General features: G+C 40.3%; 2 protein-coding genes across 3 annotated transcripts in view; one reads left to right on the top strand and one right to left on the bottom strand.

The window, feature by feature from the left end:
- Positions 1-642: 642 nt before the first annotated feature.
- On the bottom strand, positions 643-9,066 carry LOC115003547 (uncharacterized). 2 transcript variants are annotated; one of them, XM_029425389.1, is made up of 6 exons: positions 8,953-9,066; positions 7,281-7,421; positions 4,230-7,103; positions 2,858-3,007; positions 1,835-1,915; positions 643-1,470 (listed from the first exon to the last, which is right to left on the bottom strand). In XM_029425389.1, exons 3-6 carry the CDS (start codon positions 6,196-6,198, stop codon positions 1,349-1,351), a joined length of 2,322 nt encoding a protein of 773 aa, XP_029281249.1. In that variant the 5' UTR covers positions 6,199-7,103; positions 7,281-7,421; positions 8,953-9,066; the 3' UTR covers positions 643-1,348. The 2 variants fall into 2 exon arrangements, with proteins under 2 accessions (XP_029281249.1, XP_029281248.1); XM_029425388.1 differs by having other exon boundaries at positions 4,230-7,421.
- Positions 9,067-9,409: 343 nt separating this feature from the next.
- vsnl1a (visinin-like 1a) overlaps positions 9,410-17,118 on the top strand; it is a 32,311-nt gene continuing 24,602 nt past the window's right edge. The window contains exons 1-2 of the mRNA XM_029425600.1: positions 9,410-9,636; positions 16,397-16,563. Coding sequence (XP_029281460.1) covers positions 16,402-16,563 — 162 coding nt within the window. The 5' untranslated portion in view covers positions 9,410-9,636; positions 16,397-16,401. The remainder of the gene's footprint in view (positions 9,637-16,396; positions 16,564-17,118) is intronic.

Genomic DNA, 17,118 nt, shown 5'->3' with positions numbered 1-17,118 from the left:
CTGGATCTGTCTCCAACATGCACTCTACTTCTAGAAAATAAAACAGCCTGCCTTAAGAATAAAAACAACCCTGTTCCCTTCACATTTAGGGGGCTGTGGGCGGCAGGTAAACAAACCCAAACAGCACTTAACGCCATCGTTATAACTTGAGCTGAGGTGTCACTTCCACTGCCTACAGCCAGACACAGATGACGTGTGCTGAGTCCATGTTAACATCACTTCAGTATCTGTTGTATCTGGAAACCTGTTAGGCATTTAGTGAGGTAAACATTTATTACACGTGCAGCTTTTCAGCAACTATATAGCCAATTGTTTTATCAGAGTTTACAGATACGGAGGATTTAGTTTGTAATCAGCTCATTATATATTCTGTTATGTCTTTGCTAAAATTGCAACGTGTTTGTGTGTCACTAACAAAGAGTACATTTAGCTGACCAAGTTGTTGAAAGAGTGAATATAATGACTTAGAATAAACAATATGTTTTGTTGTGAAAGGTTTTCAATCGCATGGCAGGAAACATTAGAAAAGCTGAGTAAATTCTCTTTGTCAAAATAATGAGCTTGGTTCTGTTTTGCCTAAAGGTAGAGTTGTGCATAGTATATACATGAAAAACACATTTTATATGCAATTATATCATTTAATTAAATGGTAAACAGGCTATTTTCAAATGCTGGCCTCCCACAGAACTGCTCAAGGATATGTTGCACAGTACACGTGAACCCATTTATTGGTAAAAGCACAACACCACAGTAACAGTGCATACTCTGCTCATTTACCCCGACTGAATACGCCCACACATTACAGGAACAAGTAGAATACTGTGTCAATACGCCCACAGTGATACACATAAGAACCAAATTATATGGAACAAACCTGAGAAAGTGGATGTCATTTAAACAACACAACAATGCAAAAAGTAGTTAAATATAAATAAATAAATATTAACTGTACAAATAGCATATCAATAAAACCCTAAGCTAGGTTGGAAATAGGGCCATAAATAAATAAATAAATACTTAAAATATTTTTAAAACCAGAATATTTTTCCAGCTGGCCAAACATTAAGCCGGTTCTCTTTCAAATACTGTCAGCGTGTCCTTGGGTAAGGAACCTACTCCCCAGCTGCTGCAGCTCAGCTGTTTAGTGGGCAAACAGCAGCAGACTGATTACATGGGAACCTCCTATAAGAGGATGCTTGTAAATGTGACTGGGCATTTTGTAGATTAAACCTTCCGTGGATTAAGAGGCAGTTAAAATGTACAGGAACTATAACCACTCACAATATAAAACACTATAAAAACCAGAAAACAATTCAGTTATTGAACATTGCAACAGAGGAGAGCTTCATTAACACTTGTAAGGGTGGGGACGGTGTAGGTGTTTAGTCTTGGCTCTCTTTGAAAGTCCAACCCGGATCGGCCTTGTGCATGTTCTGAGAGGCTCCAGTCTCCTGTGTTGCTCCGGCTGTCCTGCACACACAAACACTAAAATGACACTAAAACACAATATGCACCAGTCCTGCATGCCTGGTAGCCTGGAAGTCTACACACCCTACATTGTGCATTGGGTATGCATTTGTTCAGGCCCAAAGCCCCACAGAACATTCTGGCTTTTGTTTTCTGTTAATGGTTGTAAAGAACCCAAGGTGAACAAATGGACAAACTGCCCTTCCTGATGCTTTCAGCTAAGATTAACAAAGTGCTTCTCAATGTCTTTTCTCAATACTCAAATTTCTCAATACTCAAATTGAAAAATACTCAAAAACCCACATTTTAACAATAAAATGCTCAGGGGCTTTTTAGTCTTTTCTCTGCCACGACAACAACAACTCACTGTGGCTCAGTTGTTCCAGGAATGGTTGACACCCGAAGGAAGGAGACCACATTTTCCTTTTCTGCTCCATATCCCGGCTCTCTGAAAGGAACATATTGACAGTTAGAGGAAGCCAGGAGGAGCCGAGTAATTCTGTCTTATTTGTTGCTCTGTTTACCCTTAAACAACGTTTTTGCATTCATGGTGTTTGTCACGATGCGGTAAAAAAAGAGGACCCAAGCAGTACACACGACAGATAGGTAGTAATAACAAAATGCAGGCTTTAATAAACAGAGCTGCATACAAAAGACAGGTATAAAACAAACCTCAGGGAGCAGGCTATGGTAATAAGAAATAGGACAAACCAGGATGGGAGGATGGAAGAGCAGGATCAACGCAGGGATAAACACAGAAGGAACGACCACACCAGGAAACACTGACAACGAACTGACAAGGAACAATGGGACACACAGATATATATATATACACAGAAAACTATTCACAAGAAGAAGACACTGCTGGAGTAGATGTGCAAAGACACAGGAGGATCAAATCAGGGCGGAGCAAACAATCACAAGAGGCGGGGGAAACGTACAAAGACAGGAAGTAAAACGAGAAGTGTTCTTTACGAAGTAAACCAGGAAACAGAAAAACTAAAAGCCAGGATCATGACTTGTTGTTATCGTTGCTCTGCGGCTAATTAAGGAAAATTAATATTTGAACATTCATGACAGGAAGCTGTGTCAATTTGAAAAGACAAATCAATAAAAATAATTGTATTTCCTCACTGAATTTACCGAGCTGACCTTCTAAAGTCTATCACCCAACACTCTGAAACAATGTCAACCATGCAATATTGTCAATAACCATAACAGGGCAACAAAATAACATTATCTCTAATTAAAACGTTTCAATGCAATGTTTTTCAGACTTAAATATAATTGTTATAAACACTGATTAATGAGACACTTTGATTATTTTGTTCCCGAAGATATAATAAACTTTTTTTCTGACTTTTATCTTTTGAAAAGGAAAACAACAAACCTTTTTGGTTCTCTGCAGTGTACATGGATGTGTCCTGGCACAGGTGACTGCCAAGGGGCACCTCCTGCTCACCGCCCCCGATGCCAGAGGTACAAGAAACCACTGCATCACCTCCACACATTTCCAGACTGCCGGCTTCATCCGCATCATCTTTACAACATGCAACAAGAAGTTCTGTCAGAAGATATCTGTACGTGGAGCAGTGTTTGGTTCTTTGTGTTTTTCTGGCATCAATGATTGAGCATAATTGTTGTGTCAATAAAGAAGATAAAAAAACTGACACCCTATTCTTAAGCCTCATGGTCATTTTTTAATGTGAGGTGTTCTATATATTTACAAGTCAAGTGTCTAAGTATTATTATCTAACTTAAGCTGACCAATACTTTTAGTATTCTATATTGAATCTAAAAGTGAGCTTGAAATTTCACGTAATAAAAAATGTAAAGTAAATGTACCTTTTAAAAGCGCTCTATAAATAAAATGTATTATTATTATTATTATTATTATTATTATTATTATTTTTAAAGACTACGTATTAACATTGCCGATTTTAATTTTAAAGTGCACTTCTTTTCTTAGCAGCATGGTGTAGAGACAGCTCAGTTGGTTAAAAGAAGAGTTAGATGAGAAGATCGATACAACTGTAATATATAATATCTAACTACACAAACACCTCTTAAGTATACATTGTATCTTGGAACAAAAGCCAAAGTGTAAAATCAAGAAGTGGTGGTTTTATGGGTCATCTGCTGGAATACTTCTTGGCTGTCACTTCCTGGAGCTTTGTCGTGACCGTGAGGTTGCCAAGCAACCAGATGAGACTCTAGGCAAGAAAGCAAATAAGTGTATTTCCCAAAATGTCAAACTATTGTTTTAGGATTTGCTCACAGAGCTTTCAGTTTCATTATCTATTGCACTGTGAAATTGGAATAGATACATACTGTACTTAATAAAAACAAGCATCGATGTATACTAAATAGTTAATTATTTAGTTTGCTCAGTCCGTAGGGACTTGACTTGGTAACCAGAGGGTCACTGATTCAAGTCCCCGTACAGACCAAGTACAGATTGTGGACTGTTAGCTGGAGAGGGGCCAGTTTGACTCCTGGGCACTGCCAGGGTGTCCCTGAGCAGGGCACCGAATCCCCAACGGCTCGACAAAACAACAGAGTGAAGATTGAATTTCCCCTTGAGGGATTAATAAAGTATGTCTTCTTCTTCTTAAACAGAATAGTCAAAGGAACATTTCTAATGGTGCTCACTGCTGTATCTGTACCTCATGTGTGCTGTCAATACTAATATACTAATTATATTATGAATGTATTAATTGTATACTATACAGTAAAAGCAGAGCTGTATTGTTTGTAGTTACCTGATGACGTGTCTCTGTAGCGTTCTACTTCTTCTTTGCAGTTTGAAGCGTCGCCCTCCAAAGCTTCAGTTTTATCACTACACTGCTCAGGTGTCGATGCTCGACTGTCACTTGCAAAATCACTTAGACTGATTTCAAAATATAATTTCAGCTCTTTCAAGACCATGTCAAATTGTTTTTTCATCTGAAATTTGGGGCTGTGGTTCACATCGGAGGCTAGACTGTCGCTCTTAGAGGGAACAGTGGAGGACCCTGATTGTGCGTTAAAATCATCCACGAAGCACTCATAGGAATTATAAGATGATTCACAGTTAGGCTGTTGATCTGGCCATCCGAGAGCAATGACATCTGCTGATGCTGCTGAGATACAGTTTGGGAGTTCATTACAACTGGTATCCCTGCTTGAAAATGCCTTTGCCATGTTCTCAGTGTAACATTCAAATATTTCCATCTCCTCCTCGCTCTCTTCCTCCTCCTCTTCTGGTACCTCCTCATGGTCATTGCTCTCTGCCTCTGGCATAGAGTGGTAAAGTTGTTGCTCGGGTGTTTTCAACAGCTGCCCGGCTAGGCTGGTGAGAAGACGGCTGTTGCTCAGGCCACCATCATCATCTAGTGAGAGCTGGATCTTTTCGAAAGTGTCAAAGCCCACACGGTCGTTGAAAGTTAAGGCAGATGGCATTGGGGAAAATCTGTCATTACCGTTTAGGGCTGTGGGGTTTCTGTCAGCATGTTGTGAATGGAGTAATTCATGTAGACTTGGCACAACTGCATCACTTGTTGGGGGGAACGTGAACGCCGAAAGGTCATCTTTATTTTCAAGCATGAATATCTCAGCTCTGTGTTGGTAATCAGAGAAACAACTGCGCTTGTTTTCTTGTTCATGTTGATTAACAAAGGTTAATTTGTGGCCACTTCTACACATGTTGTCCTCTCTACATTCACTGATACATTCCTCAGTCATGTCTCTTTTCTGTTGACTTACTCTCTGATGATCATCCTCTGATTTCCCTAATATCTCTGAGTTACCATGCACATCAGTTTCTTCTCCAACACTTGCCTCTTTCTCTCTTTCCTTTTCCTCTGTTGTCTCTTCCATCTTCCATTCCATAATTACAGCATTGTATGAGTGATCAGACAAGCATTCGAGGTTATTCCCTATTTCATCATCAATGTGTGCTAATGTGTTGCCATATGTACTTATGTTGCCCTCTGTCCAGTCACTGATGCAGTCACCAGTTGATAGTTTAGTGTCTTCTATGGGTTTTTTATTTTGTTGCAGCAGTTTTTCCTCCAAGTCTGGTGAGATTCCTGACTTCCCATGTTCATCAGTTTTTATTTCTTCTTCAAAACTTGCCATTCCTTCTTTTTCATTTATCTCAGTTTTTACATCTATTCTGGCAATTTCATAATTTGTCTGTAAATATTCCACCTCCTGTGTCTTTAGGTGGTCAGGACTGAGAGGAAAACAGCCGGACTGATCCTGCTCTTTCAATTGATGTCCCACAGTATCATGGCTTTCTTGTCTTACACCCTCTGCAGAAGGAGGATCTGCTGGCCTGCACTGACTGATGCTGGGACTGGATTTCCAGTGACAGCTGCCTTCGTTGCCAGTCTTGTTTTGAGTTTTGTCGGTGGGAAGAGAACAAGCCGGTGGATCTGAGTATGACTGCCATAGGTCCTCTTTTTCATCTTTGAACTGTTGTGTTCTGCTATGGTGATTAAAGTGCCCGATCTGGTCGGGACCTGAAACCTCCTGTGATAGCCGCACGTCAGAATAGAGTGGAAGAGGTGTTTCCATCTCGCAGACTTTTGCTGATGTAAATAATTCCACACCTGCATTGCTCCCTGAATTAAAGCGTTTCTCCTCAGCCTCCCTGTCAGTTTCACTCCCGATTGCAGGGTCAATTACACTGAAAGGGCTTGCCTCATTATCTCCTTCCGCAGGCTCTTGACTGATTCTTGCAGGCATTGGAGTCTCTGTTGTGTGATCAGCCAGTTTCACTCCCAGCTTTGGCTATCATCTTGCCAGCAGCATGCTCTCCTTTTGCCCCATAGAAGTCATCGGCTTCGAGACTCACACTCTCAATTGCAATATTTCTGGCTAATACCACATCATAACAAACCATTGATCCCTTAGCACATTCATCAGCAGAAGGGATAGAGTTGTTGCTGATGCCATTCTCATTAACTTGGCCTTTTGTTTCCCCATCACAGATGGCAACATTTTCAGTGTCACATATCTGAAATTCTAATATTCTTTCCTCATTTTTTACACTTTCTACCACGCTCCCAGAGGATTGCTCTTCAGGGTTTGAGTAGAATGATTTAGAGACTGCATAATCAGGGGAAGATTTGGGTCTGTTATCTTCTGCCTTTTCCTCGCTGAAAAGGATAGTCTCACTAAATCCATGCTCACCCCTCTTCTGATTACTGTCTTCCACTTCTGCAGATTGGCTCCATGCATTACAGAAACCTGTGTCATATAACGCATCTCCATGAATGCAATCTGACTGACATCTGACCCCCTCATCACTGGAATTGAGGGTGAATGCTTGGATTTGACTGACACTATTTTGCACCTGTCTCCCATATTCGTCATTTCCAGCGTGAAGAATGCAACAACCAGGGGGCTCGTGTTCAAGTGATTTCCCCAGCCAGTTGCATTCAGGATGACTGGACGTGTCAGTGCTAGCGTCTTTTGAAGTGTGAGATTCTGCTAATGCCCTACCTGCATCATCTGTTGGGTATGAGCTGAGTTTGTAAGTCTCAGAAACTGAAAGCTGCTCATCTCTCACCAGCAGTTTGAAGCTTCTCTCAACAGCGATCAAACAGACTTCAGATGATTCTGTGTGTGCGTCGTGTGAAGTAGTCAACCTAGTAATAGGGATGACAGTTAACTGAGTGTCTTGTGGTTGCTCAGGACGTTTGTCATCTTCAATATCCCCACATTCTGCAATGCACACTAGACCCACATTCTCCTGTAAGGTAGTTGTTGTTGATGATGAGGCGCAGATGGTTTTCCGAAATTTTAGAAGCTCTGGAAAGTCAAACCTGTTTTTGCCGCTGTGGCTGTTTGTCATTGTGCAATCTGTCCTTGGTCTTTTGGGGGAGAGTGGTGAAGTAAGCTCTTTCTCAGTTTGTGGACTGATATCTTCTCGTGTGATTGTATCCATCTTCTCCAATCTACTAAACCTGAAATAGAAACAGCTCGAGTGTGAACACTGCATCTAAAAGCCTTACTGCTCAGATCAATATGTGTCACTCTATCAAAAGAATGCAATCATGTCAAGAATGTTTCTAATACATAGCTTACTTTTTGTAGATAACACTTCTAGAAAACCAATTCCAAAAGACTTAGAATACTGACTCAATCTAGTGATTCAAAACAGGCTGCTGGATGCTAGTCTTGTAAACCTCAGCCTGTACTACAATCCATATATCTGTCTGTTTTACCATAATAGACCATGTGCTTTTTTGTAAAAAAGCTATTGTAACTCTCCTTACACCAAACCTGCAGTTCAAAACTCAGAGAAATAATGCCACAGCAAACCTCAACATTTTATTCAGTGAGTGGATTTCCTATAGCAGAACAGATTGCCACACAGCATGATGCTGATTCACTGTACAGAATACAGAGATGGCACTGTAGCACTGTCACTGCTCTGTTGCTTCTCTACTACAACACCCCAACCAGGGAATCCCGTGCATCCGCTTCTGACAATGCTAGCTTTGTTACACACATTGGGCTTTTTTTCACATCAGACGTTTTGACATGCCATTATAGGAAAAGCACAGGTGTTACTAATAACATTAATGATGGTTCTATTTAAATGTCCCATTAAGCCATGACAGTGTGACTGTGAGCCAGCATGCAAAACACACCATTATACATTTTCAAATACTGTAGTCAGTATTTACAGAATGAGATTTACAGCGCTATCTTTTAAAAGTTCAAGCACTACAGTTTAAGTAACAAAACTAATACACCAAAAAAAGGTACAGTGTTACCGCTATCATATGATTTGTAGCAGGCTAGACTTTACATTTCCAGATGAAATAGCAATATCTCTACAACCACACAAGTCATACTTTTATATTTAATATGATATTACACATTGGCTCACCAAGGTAATCTGAGCAGCATAAACAAATCTTGATTTGAAATATCTTTTGAGTTTTGATGCTGAGTGGACTCATTTGTTTCACCAATGTTCTTATGACCAGCTTATGCCTCCGTTAGCTAAGGTTAGCTAGTTAGCTGATGGCATTAGCTTTGTTTGTATATTACATGCATGCATTCAAAGAACGGTATATTATATGTACATGGTATATTAAAGTTAGCGTTATATTGGCTACAGAGCTAGCCAAAACAAGAACACAAAATGGCTCAAGACAAATTACCTGCTTTATCATAAAAGTGAGAATTAACTGTTTTCAAATACCCAGTTTTCATAACTCAAACAGCACCTTGTTATGTACAGTATATTAACCTAAATATAATGACTTTGTCTCATTAAGTACCGTAGAATGGGTAAGTTAGCAAAGTCAGCTAACATTAGCGGTTAGCTACAAGATAGCATGAGCAAACATTTTAAACTCATTAACTAAAATATCACTTGCGGACATTGACGTTTAGTTAAATTTTAAGATTTTGCGTCATCCAGGTTGCGTTACTTCCAATTTACTCACCTTCTAAATAAGTCTAGCATTAAGCTTAACATACCTAGCCAAGTTACTTGGGTTTGTTGGCTAACGTTAGCTGCTGGTACTGTCGTTTCGCTGTTGTCCTCTATGTGGCGCCAAACTGCTGCTGCTGAACAAAGCAGCGTCCCGTCACGTTACTGGTTAGCTAGTCTCGCGCTGGAAGGCGCAGTAAGGTAATTTAGGAAATAGCTGAACTTTAATGTCGAATATAAATATAATATATGTTAATATAATAAAACGCATGTATTTTATTTGTCACTTCTTGCTGCATTTATTTGTCTTTATTCTTCGCAGCATCGTGCTGAGATACAGAAATGCACTGCTCTCTCTCTCTCTCTCTCTCTCTCTCTCTCTCTCTCTCTCTCTCTCTCTCTCTCTCTCTCTCTCTCTCTCTCTCTCTCTCTCTCTCTCTCCTCTCTCTCTCTCTCTCTCTCTCTCCCTCTCTCTCTCAGTATTTGTCTCCTCCTCTCAGTACATCAGCGCCGGTGTGTGTTTAGCAGCATCATCCTACGGACCCGCACCGCTTACTTTCAGTCGAGGCTGACTTTACTCCCGCAAAAACAAAAAACCCCACAGACATAAATATTAAGCTACTAGTGGCTCGACAGAAGAGCAGCTTCAGACCTTTTGAATTTCCGTCCTTGCAGGTTTCCGCTCCAGACATCAGACCGGACTTCTCCCGTTGACTCGGCACTCTCTCAAGGTAGGAGGGATGTGTTGTGATATGTTGAAGGATTCGTTTTGTGCATGGAGGAAATGTAAATATTTTTGCACATTGACCTGCATGATGCAACGTGCAGTGTGTCATCCTAACACCAATTTACAGATGAATTAGCGGGTTAAGTACATATGAATGATATGCAAATTACAATAACAAACACATGTCATTTATCAATATAACCTATATCTTACCATTTGAACGTTTTGCACGTAAACTCGTGACTTGTCAGCATTGGATAAAAATGGTTCTGTCTTGCTTGGATGTACTCTGACTGCCTACACGTACACACACACACACACACACACACACACACACACACACACACACACACACGCACACACATGCCAGGCTTTCGATTCAACAACTAAAGTGTAAAGACAGGGACAAATCGACATTGGTGACGGCTGGTGTATGCAATCGATGTAGACCAATTATAATTGTGACTCTGCGTGGGATGTCTGTGCTTGGCACGACGTGGCACGATGTGGTGTGATGTATTCTGGTGTAGATTGGCACTGGTGCTGATGTTGCAAGGGTGTGTGAGAGAGAGTAGGAGGAAGGTGGGGGTGTGGTGTGTCTCCTTAGCCCACATCAGACTGGCAATGAGGCCATATTTTTGCAAATCAATGCAGGCATGATGACCACAACTCATCCACCAGCCTCTATGCATATTGTACCCCCACCTCTCCTGCACACACACACACACACACACACACACACACACACACACACACACACACACACACACACACACATACACACACACATTTCTAGACAATAAAGTCAGAGAGATTAAACAGAAATCTTCCAGATTGCCTTAAACTGCATTGTTCCTATCTGACGTCCTGTCTGCCAGCCTCTCAAGGTCATCCCCTTTTGGCCAATGCTGGTGAAGGGACAGTGTTATATATTAGCCCGCCGCCTGGCTCGGGGGCTTGTCTGCTGGTTGTTACAGGACTGTAAAAGGTGTCACTCCGCACCTGTCTGCTGATACAGTTGAGGATTTACTGTCTTTTTGGCTCTGACGAGGCCCCAGTGAACTAGAAGACAAAGGGTAATGACTCAGGTTTGGTGTGAGCACAGTGTCTTGTCCCAGACTGGATCCCTCTCTTTTCTCCAGCTAAAATAAAGCACGACAGCTGCTGATTATGCACCATGCTGTCTGCTTCTTTTTCCTGTTGATGTGAGTAACTGGTGCAAATCTAACTAACAGTTGGGGGGGGGGGGGGTTCATGCCTCTGAATCCGTCTTAAATCACACCCTGATTATTTTCATACCACTTTCCCAGCACTTATCCTTTTTACTGTGACTTATGTGTCTTGTCTTTGTTCATCTTTTACTGCTACTTAGTGAAAATGTAACTGAGCGAGCTGGAGAATGTAGAAGGAATTTCATCACTATCACATTTGCAGGCTGCTGACTGTCATGCAATTGCTGAGCGAAGAGATTTTGTTCAGTTATGTAACATTTAAAGATGTTTTTCATTCCTTTCCTTCTTTATTATTGCAGTACAAGGTTGATGGTGCACATTAATAGGACAGATGAGAGAGGCTCTTACATAGCTCTGAATTAAATTACTAGAGGTGTTGACATGAGAATGAAAAATATGGAAGAAAGATATGATCATAAATTGGTGTAAGTGGCCAAACTGCACACAAATGTGTATTTCCTTAGGGCCGAACTGACCATCAAATATCTCAGATCTGTGAAAACAGACACAAACATGAAGGTCTTTACAAAGTAAAAAGCGTAGGAAGATGATGTTGTGAAATGACTCCACCATACCATGTTGCCACTAGCGTCACTTTAAAGGTTGTGCAGTTGCAGGTTTTATATAAAGTAAGCTGGGGGGGCGGTATTAAAACATTTTAAATTTATTTAAGTGTTAGTTTGACTTTTTGTACACCCTAAATTAAACTCTTGAGATATATTATTTTGCAAGGTGTAAAAGTTACTGCATCTTATTATATAAGCTACTTTTTTTTGGTGAGACGCAGATCTATCACTGTATGATATGGAAACATAACTCACATTGTGACACGCTGCTTGTTGCATGCATGACGGAAGAGCGAGTAATGAGTGCATTATGATGCAGTGCGAGCTACGAGCACATTGTGAACATATTAGAAGTGAACAAACGTTTAGTATCGCATCAGAAGTTTCATTCTTCTAAAGAAGCATCTTTCATCAGATGCGTATTCATTCTCCAGAGGTTTTCTATGTTGTGTGTGCTGCAGCGTAATGTATGCCGACAATACGCTCATGATATGCTCATGATGTCTTGAAATGCAGCACTTAAGATTCATTCTTAATGATTTCTGTAGGATGCAAAGTGCACGCAGATTCACAAACATACTACAAACACATGTATACATGCTGTATAAATACAAATGTATGTGCACACACACCTACACGGGGACATGATGGTGAGACTGTCATGTGCTCACATCTCTCCCGGGACACATCTGTCTCCCGCCGCTGCTGCCGTCTTCTGGCTCAGCCCATATTGTCTGACAGCCTGTGTTGTAACAGAAAAGTGTTAGTAACTTGCTGTCAGACTGCACTGCCTCCTCACTTTCACTGCAGCAATTAGAGACTTTTTACATGTAACAGGATTTTTCTGATCGGCAAACACAGAGGTAGAAGAGCTGACATATTCAGACAGTGTTGTTTAATCCATGTCCGCATGTCCATAACCATTTCTGCAGATGGCATCTTCTTAAAAACCCATATTTGGGTCAACCATCTGAAAACTGAGGTTCAGTAGCATTTACTGAATCTGAATCAAATGGAAGCTCCAGTGTTTTTGGGTCTTGACCCATACTAGGGACTACAAGTCAGGATGTCTCGGCCACAGCTGCTTTGATTGTTAATTGATCTGTTCCTCACAAGTCCCACTTTATGTACGTACACTGCAAAATCACTGCATCCCTTTAGCAAAACCAGGTATGTCACCACCTAATCCAAAATGCATCCAGATTATCGGTATGCAACCCTACTTAAAAAAACTGAAATCAAAAAGAAGAACTACAAAAACAACCCAAATGACAAACATTTGAAAGGGCGTGCAAATGTTTTGGTCCTTTTAATTGATGTTGTAGCATCATTCTCACATATCAAAGAGATACAGTATATTCTGAATGCTAGACGAATCAGACTGTTGTGCCTCTGCTGCTAAATCCTTTTCGTCACAGTTAAAACATTTCAGAATACCAATTTGTCGATTTTCACATTGAAACACAGACACAACCTGACACGGGCAGTTATGAAAGAGAAAGTTGTCTGACTTCCTCTCCTTTTCAGAAGCAACTGAATGCACTTAGAATGCCCACTGGGTCACGTTAACACAAGGCGGTTTTTCTATGCTCCCAAAAAGCTGCTATTTGAGGGTTGCAAGGTTTTTATCTGAACACTTTTGTGTGCTTATATTACATAATCTGTGTCATAACTACCAGACAGAGTGTAATCTCCTCACACATAGCAGGCCGGGTTATTAGATGGCCTGTCCAGGCAGGGCAGAGTAGGTCGTGGAAATGTCTGGGATGTAATGGTCCTGTAGCATTATGTACCAATAAATGACCTATAATTCTTATCTTATTCTATCTCCAGAGTATTTGATCTAAGTGTCAGTTATGTATCAAGGCTTCCTAAACTTAAATATTCTTATTTTCCTGTCTTTGTGAGTTGCAAAGCAAAAAGAAAAGGGCCTTGATTTGCACAGATACAGGTGTTCCAAAATGCTGCTTATTCCTTATTAATTTATCAATGACGTGCAAGAAGTGACATTTTCCAGTGAGCTGAGGCGCTTTATCTGCTCAGATGATGATGATACAGCATCTTATGACTTTTGGTCATAAGTTATGGCTTCTGGTTGTTGGATGGACTGCTGTGATAATCCTCATTAATGTGTGTGTGTGTGTCTGCGTGTGTGTGTGTGTGTGTCTGCGTGTGATTTGTTTTGATTGTGGATGCTCATTTATTCCTCCCTAATCTATTACAGTGAAATTGTTGCATTGTTTCCTGATTAAATAGCATTTTCCTTTTACCATTATGTAATTACTTCATGCTCTATTACCATATGAACAATGAAGCTTTTGTCATACCTGCAGTGATTTAACTTGTAATAAATAAATGTGCCTTTAGTTTACAGGCAGCATGAAAGCATAATTAGTCATAACTTGAATTTCAGTTTTGTATATTATGAACCCTGAGTTCCTTTGTGAACTTGGGTCATGCCGAGCCTGGCTGAAAGCAATTTTCTAAATTTGATTTCAGCCTCAAGGCAAAGTATATCTATCTCCCTTAGACACATGGTTTCCAAATTGTGCTGCAGCGATCGTCTGAGCCGCTTGGCTCAAGGTTCTTTGTGAAATATGGAATCGTTTATTTTCCTTTTTTTTTTCAATTCACAAAGGGTAACTTTTCAGATCGATGTGTCGCGAGTTCCACTGTTATCACTCTCTGTCAACAACGTAGACATCTAAATTAGATCAACTAACTGAACCCCACTGCTTATACACACACACACACACACACACACACACACACACACACACACACACACACACACACACACACACACACACACACACACACACACACACACACACACACACACACACCCTGTGCCTGTATGAAGAAAGACATACACATCCTCTGTCATAATAAAACAAACACTACTCCTTGTCCAATTCAAATTGAAGCTAAAACAAATAGTTTTGCATTTTGGGGAATAAGCTTTTTTGGGTTCTTGCCAAGAGTTTAATGAGAAGATTGATACGAGTGACATCGATCTTCTCATCTAACTCTCATCAAGAAAGCAAATAAGGGTATTTACCAAATGTTGAACTGTTCTTTTAAAGCACCACACCAGAGGTATTGCACGTTTTAGCTAATTAATGACAAACTACAAGGGCATTCGGAGAGTTCTGACTTCTGCCCAGGGCGTTTCCGTGAGTGAAGAATATTGCGTGTTTCCCCCTGGGATTTGGACGGATTCTCCCACGCTAAACCCTTCCATCAAGTTTCATGAAAATCATCATAATCCTGCTGACAAACAAACAAACCAAACAAAAAACACAACCTTCTTGGCGGTTGTAGTAAAAATTATATTTTCTTCATTACTTTACACTTTACATTGTATTTTGATATCTATTGGTTTCCATTTATTTCACAACAGTAAGAAGATAAACTTCAGAGACCCTCTTAAGATAATCTATGACAGACGACCTTCCTACTTAATTTTTACTGGGTAGTTGTTACTGAACTGTAGTAATGCAGTAACGTTCCTTGGCGGTGCGTTCGAGGCTGCTGAAATGCGGTACATTCCTGAACTACGCTGTGACACAATAAAGCCCTGAAAATGAACAATCAGCAAACTTGAAAGTTTAAAAGAAAAACAAGTTTTGAAGTCATTCATTGTGATTTAAAGGTTGCTGTGTTGATGTTGGAGCTTCTTCCAAAGCAACGCAGGGAGAGTTCTGAAAATATTAACCTTGTTACCACCACACAGAAATAATGTAGCGTTGGCATTCAAAAAAGGCAGCAAGTGATGAACGATCTCTCAGGTGAGCTTCAGGTGTCTGCATTGTTGATTTCCATAGATTGAAATGAATGAAAATCATTTTCAACCTTGAAGGTACAAAATCAATCTAAAAAAATGCTTGAAAAATGGCCACTTTGCGAAAACTAATGCAGCATGGCAGGCCTCCGTATGTGACTGCAGCACCTGGATGCTTGCCCGGGTCTCCTCTCCTCACCCCTGTGCGCGCAGAGAGAGATTGGCACCACACACACAGTTGCTACCCCATATCTCCCTAGGCCTTTATGGAGCTAAAGAGGTCTAATAAAAGAATCTAAGCAGAGAGTAATAGTAGACATTTTCCAAAACTCGAACCATCTTTTGCAAATTATGATAATTAAAGGTTGGTTAATGAACTAATCAAGGCCGTTAAGTGGCAGCATCAGCAGATACCGCTGGGTGCAAACAGCTGCAGTGGAGAAATTAGGGGACATTAAACACCGAAACACACTTCAGCTTTTCTAAAAAGTCACAGAGGGCCAAATACTTAAAGATGTCGTTATTACCCTTTCCAAAATTCAAGGAGTTTCATTTGAAAGTGAGATTCTCACCATTTAGAAAGTAAATAGCTAAAAGCTAGAAAAACAAGTAGCTAAATAACATTTAGATCGGCTGGGGCAAGGCAGCCGATCTTAAGAAAGAAAAAAGCAGTTTTAATGGATAAAGAAGGTTTTATTTCTTCCCTTAATCGATATTTGTATAAAACACATCTTATTGTTGCAATGCAAAAACTCAGGAAAGCTTTTAAGGGTTCAAAGTTCCTCTAAAAATGAAAATAGCAAAACTAGGACAAAGCAGCTGATCAAAGGAAGACAGAAAAGAAAAGTTGCATGTCTTACAAACTGACCCTATTACTTAAGAAGGAATAACTGTAGAGGACTAATCATCGTATGATACTATCCCTGTGCTTCATATTACACTTTTCTTATTACATTTTAAAACTTATTTTTAGATAAAGCTTTGGTTTGCACTTTTGCAGTTCTCTAAAAAATCTCTGTTTTCAGCCTTGATAAATCACTCTACCAAACACCCTCCTTACCTTTAGGTTCATTACTTTACACAGAGGCATTTCTGTATTTCATATCATCTCAAAGGTGCCTAAAATCATTAACTTTGTATATATGTGTGTATCTGTTTTTGTGTGTGTGTCCTTTTTCGCAGGCAAAATGGGGAAACAGAACAGCAAGCTGACCCCTGAAGTGATGGAGGACCTGGTGAAGAACACAGAGTTTAACGAACATGAGCTGAAGCAGTGGTACAAGGGTTTCCTGAAGGACTGTCCCACCGGACGCCTCAACCTGGAGGAGTTCCAGCAGCTGTATGTTAAGGTGAGACTCCACTGACTCACTTTCGCCCGATGGATTAACACACACCCTGTATGCTTCAGCACTCAAGTGTATGTGCTCGCCACACAAACTCACAGCACACGTAGCATATACCTCAGGGGAAAGTCCTTACACTACTTGTTAACATATTCTGATGGTGGTTAGATCCATGTCCTACGGAAAGTTTAAATTAGCTTACGAAAAGCCAAGTGAATGGTTTATTTACTGTAAAATCATACATTGATAAGAGGAATATAGTACACCAGACCAGTGTACTACGAAATTGTACAAAATGATAGTACAGTAGTAAGCCACATTAATTACATTTTTTGGCCACTTTGGGGTTGTGGAACAAGCTGTAAACACAAAATCGACACATTATCACCGTATGATTAGCGTGTTAGCAAACAGTTGCCCATTTACACATCCAGCAGACACAGAGAAACATTAGAATCCATTTGAAGTTAAAGTCCTGTTAGCTCCTGAGGGAAATGTCTGGCTCTTTAGCGGCTAAATGCTTCACTATGTTCTCTAGCTTGTTGCGTCTGCTGTTTGGTG

Source organism: Cottoperca gobio, chromosome 24 (genome assembly GCF_900634415.1).
Source record: "Cottoperca gobio chromosome 24, fCotGob3.1, whole genome shotgun sequence".
NCBI classification, from domain to species: Eukaryota; Metazoa; Chordata; class Actinopteri; order Perciformes; family Bovichtidae; genus Cottoperca; species Cottoperca gobio.
Note: the sequence above shows the minus strand (reverse complement) of the source record. Positions and strands in the feature narration are given on the sequence as shown.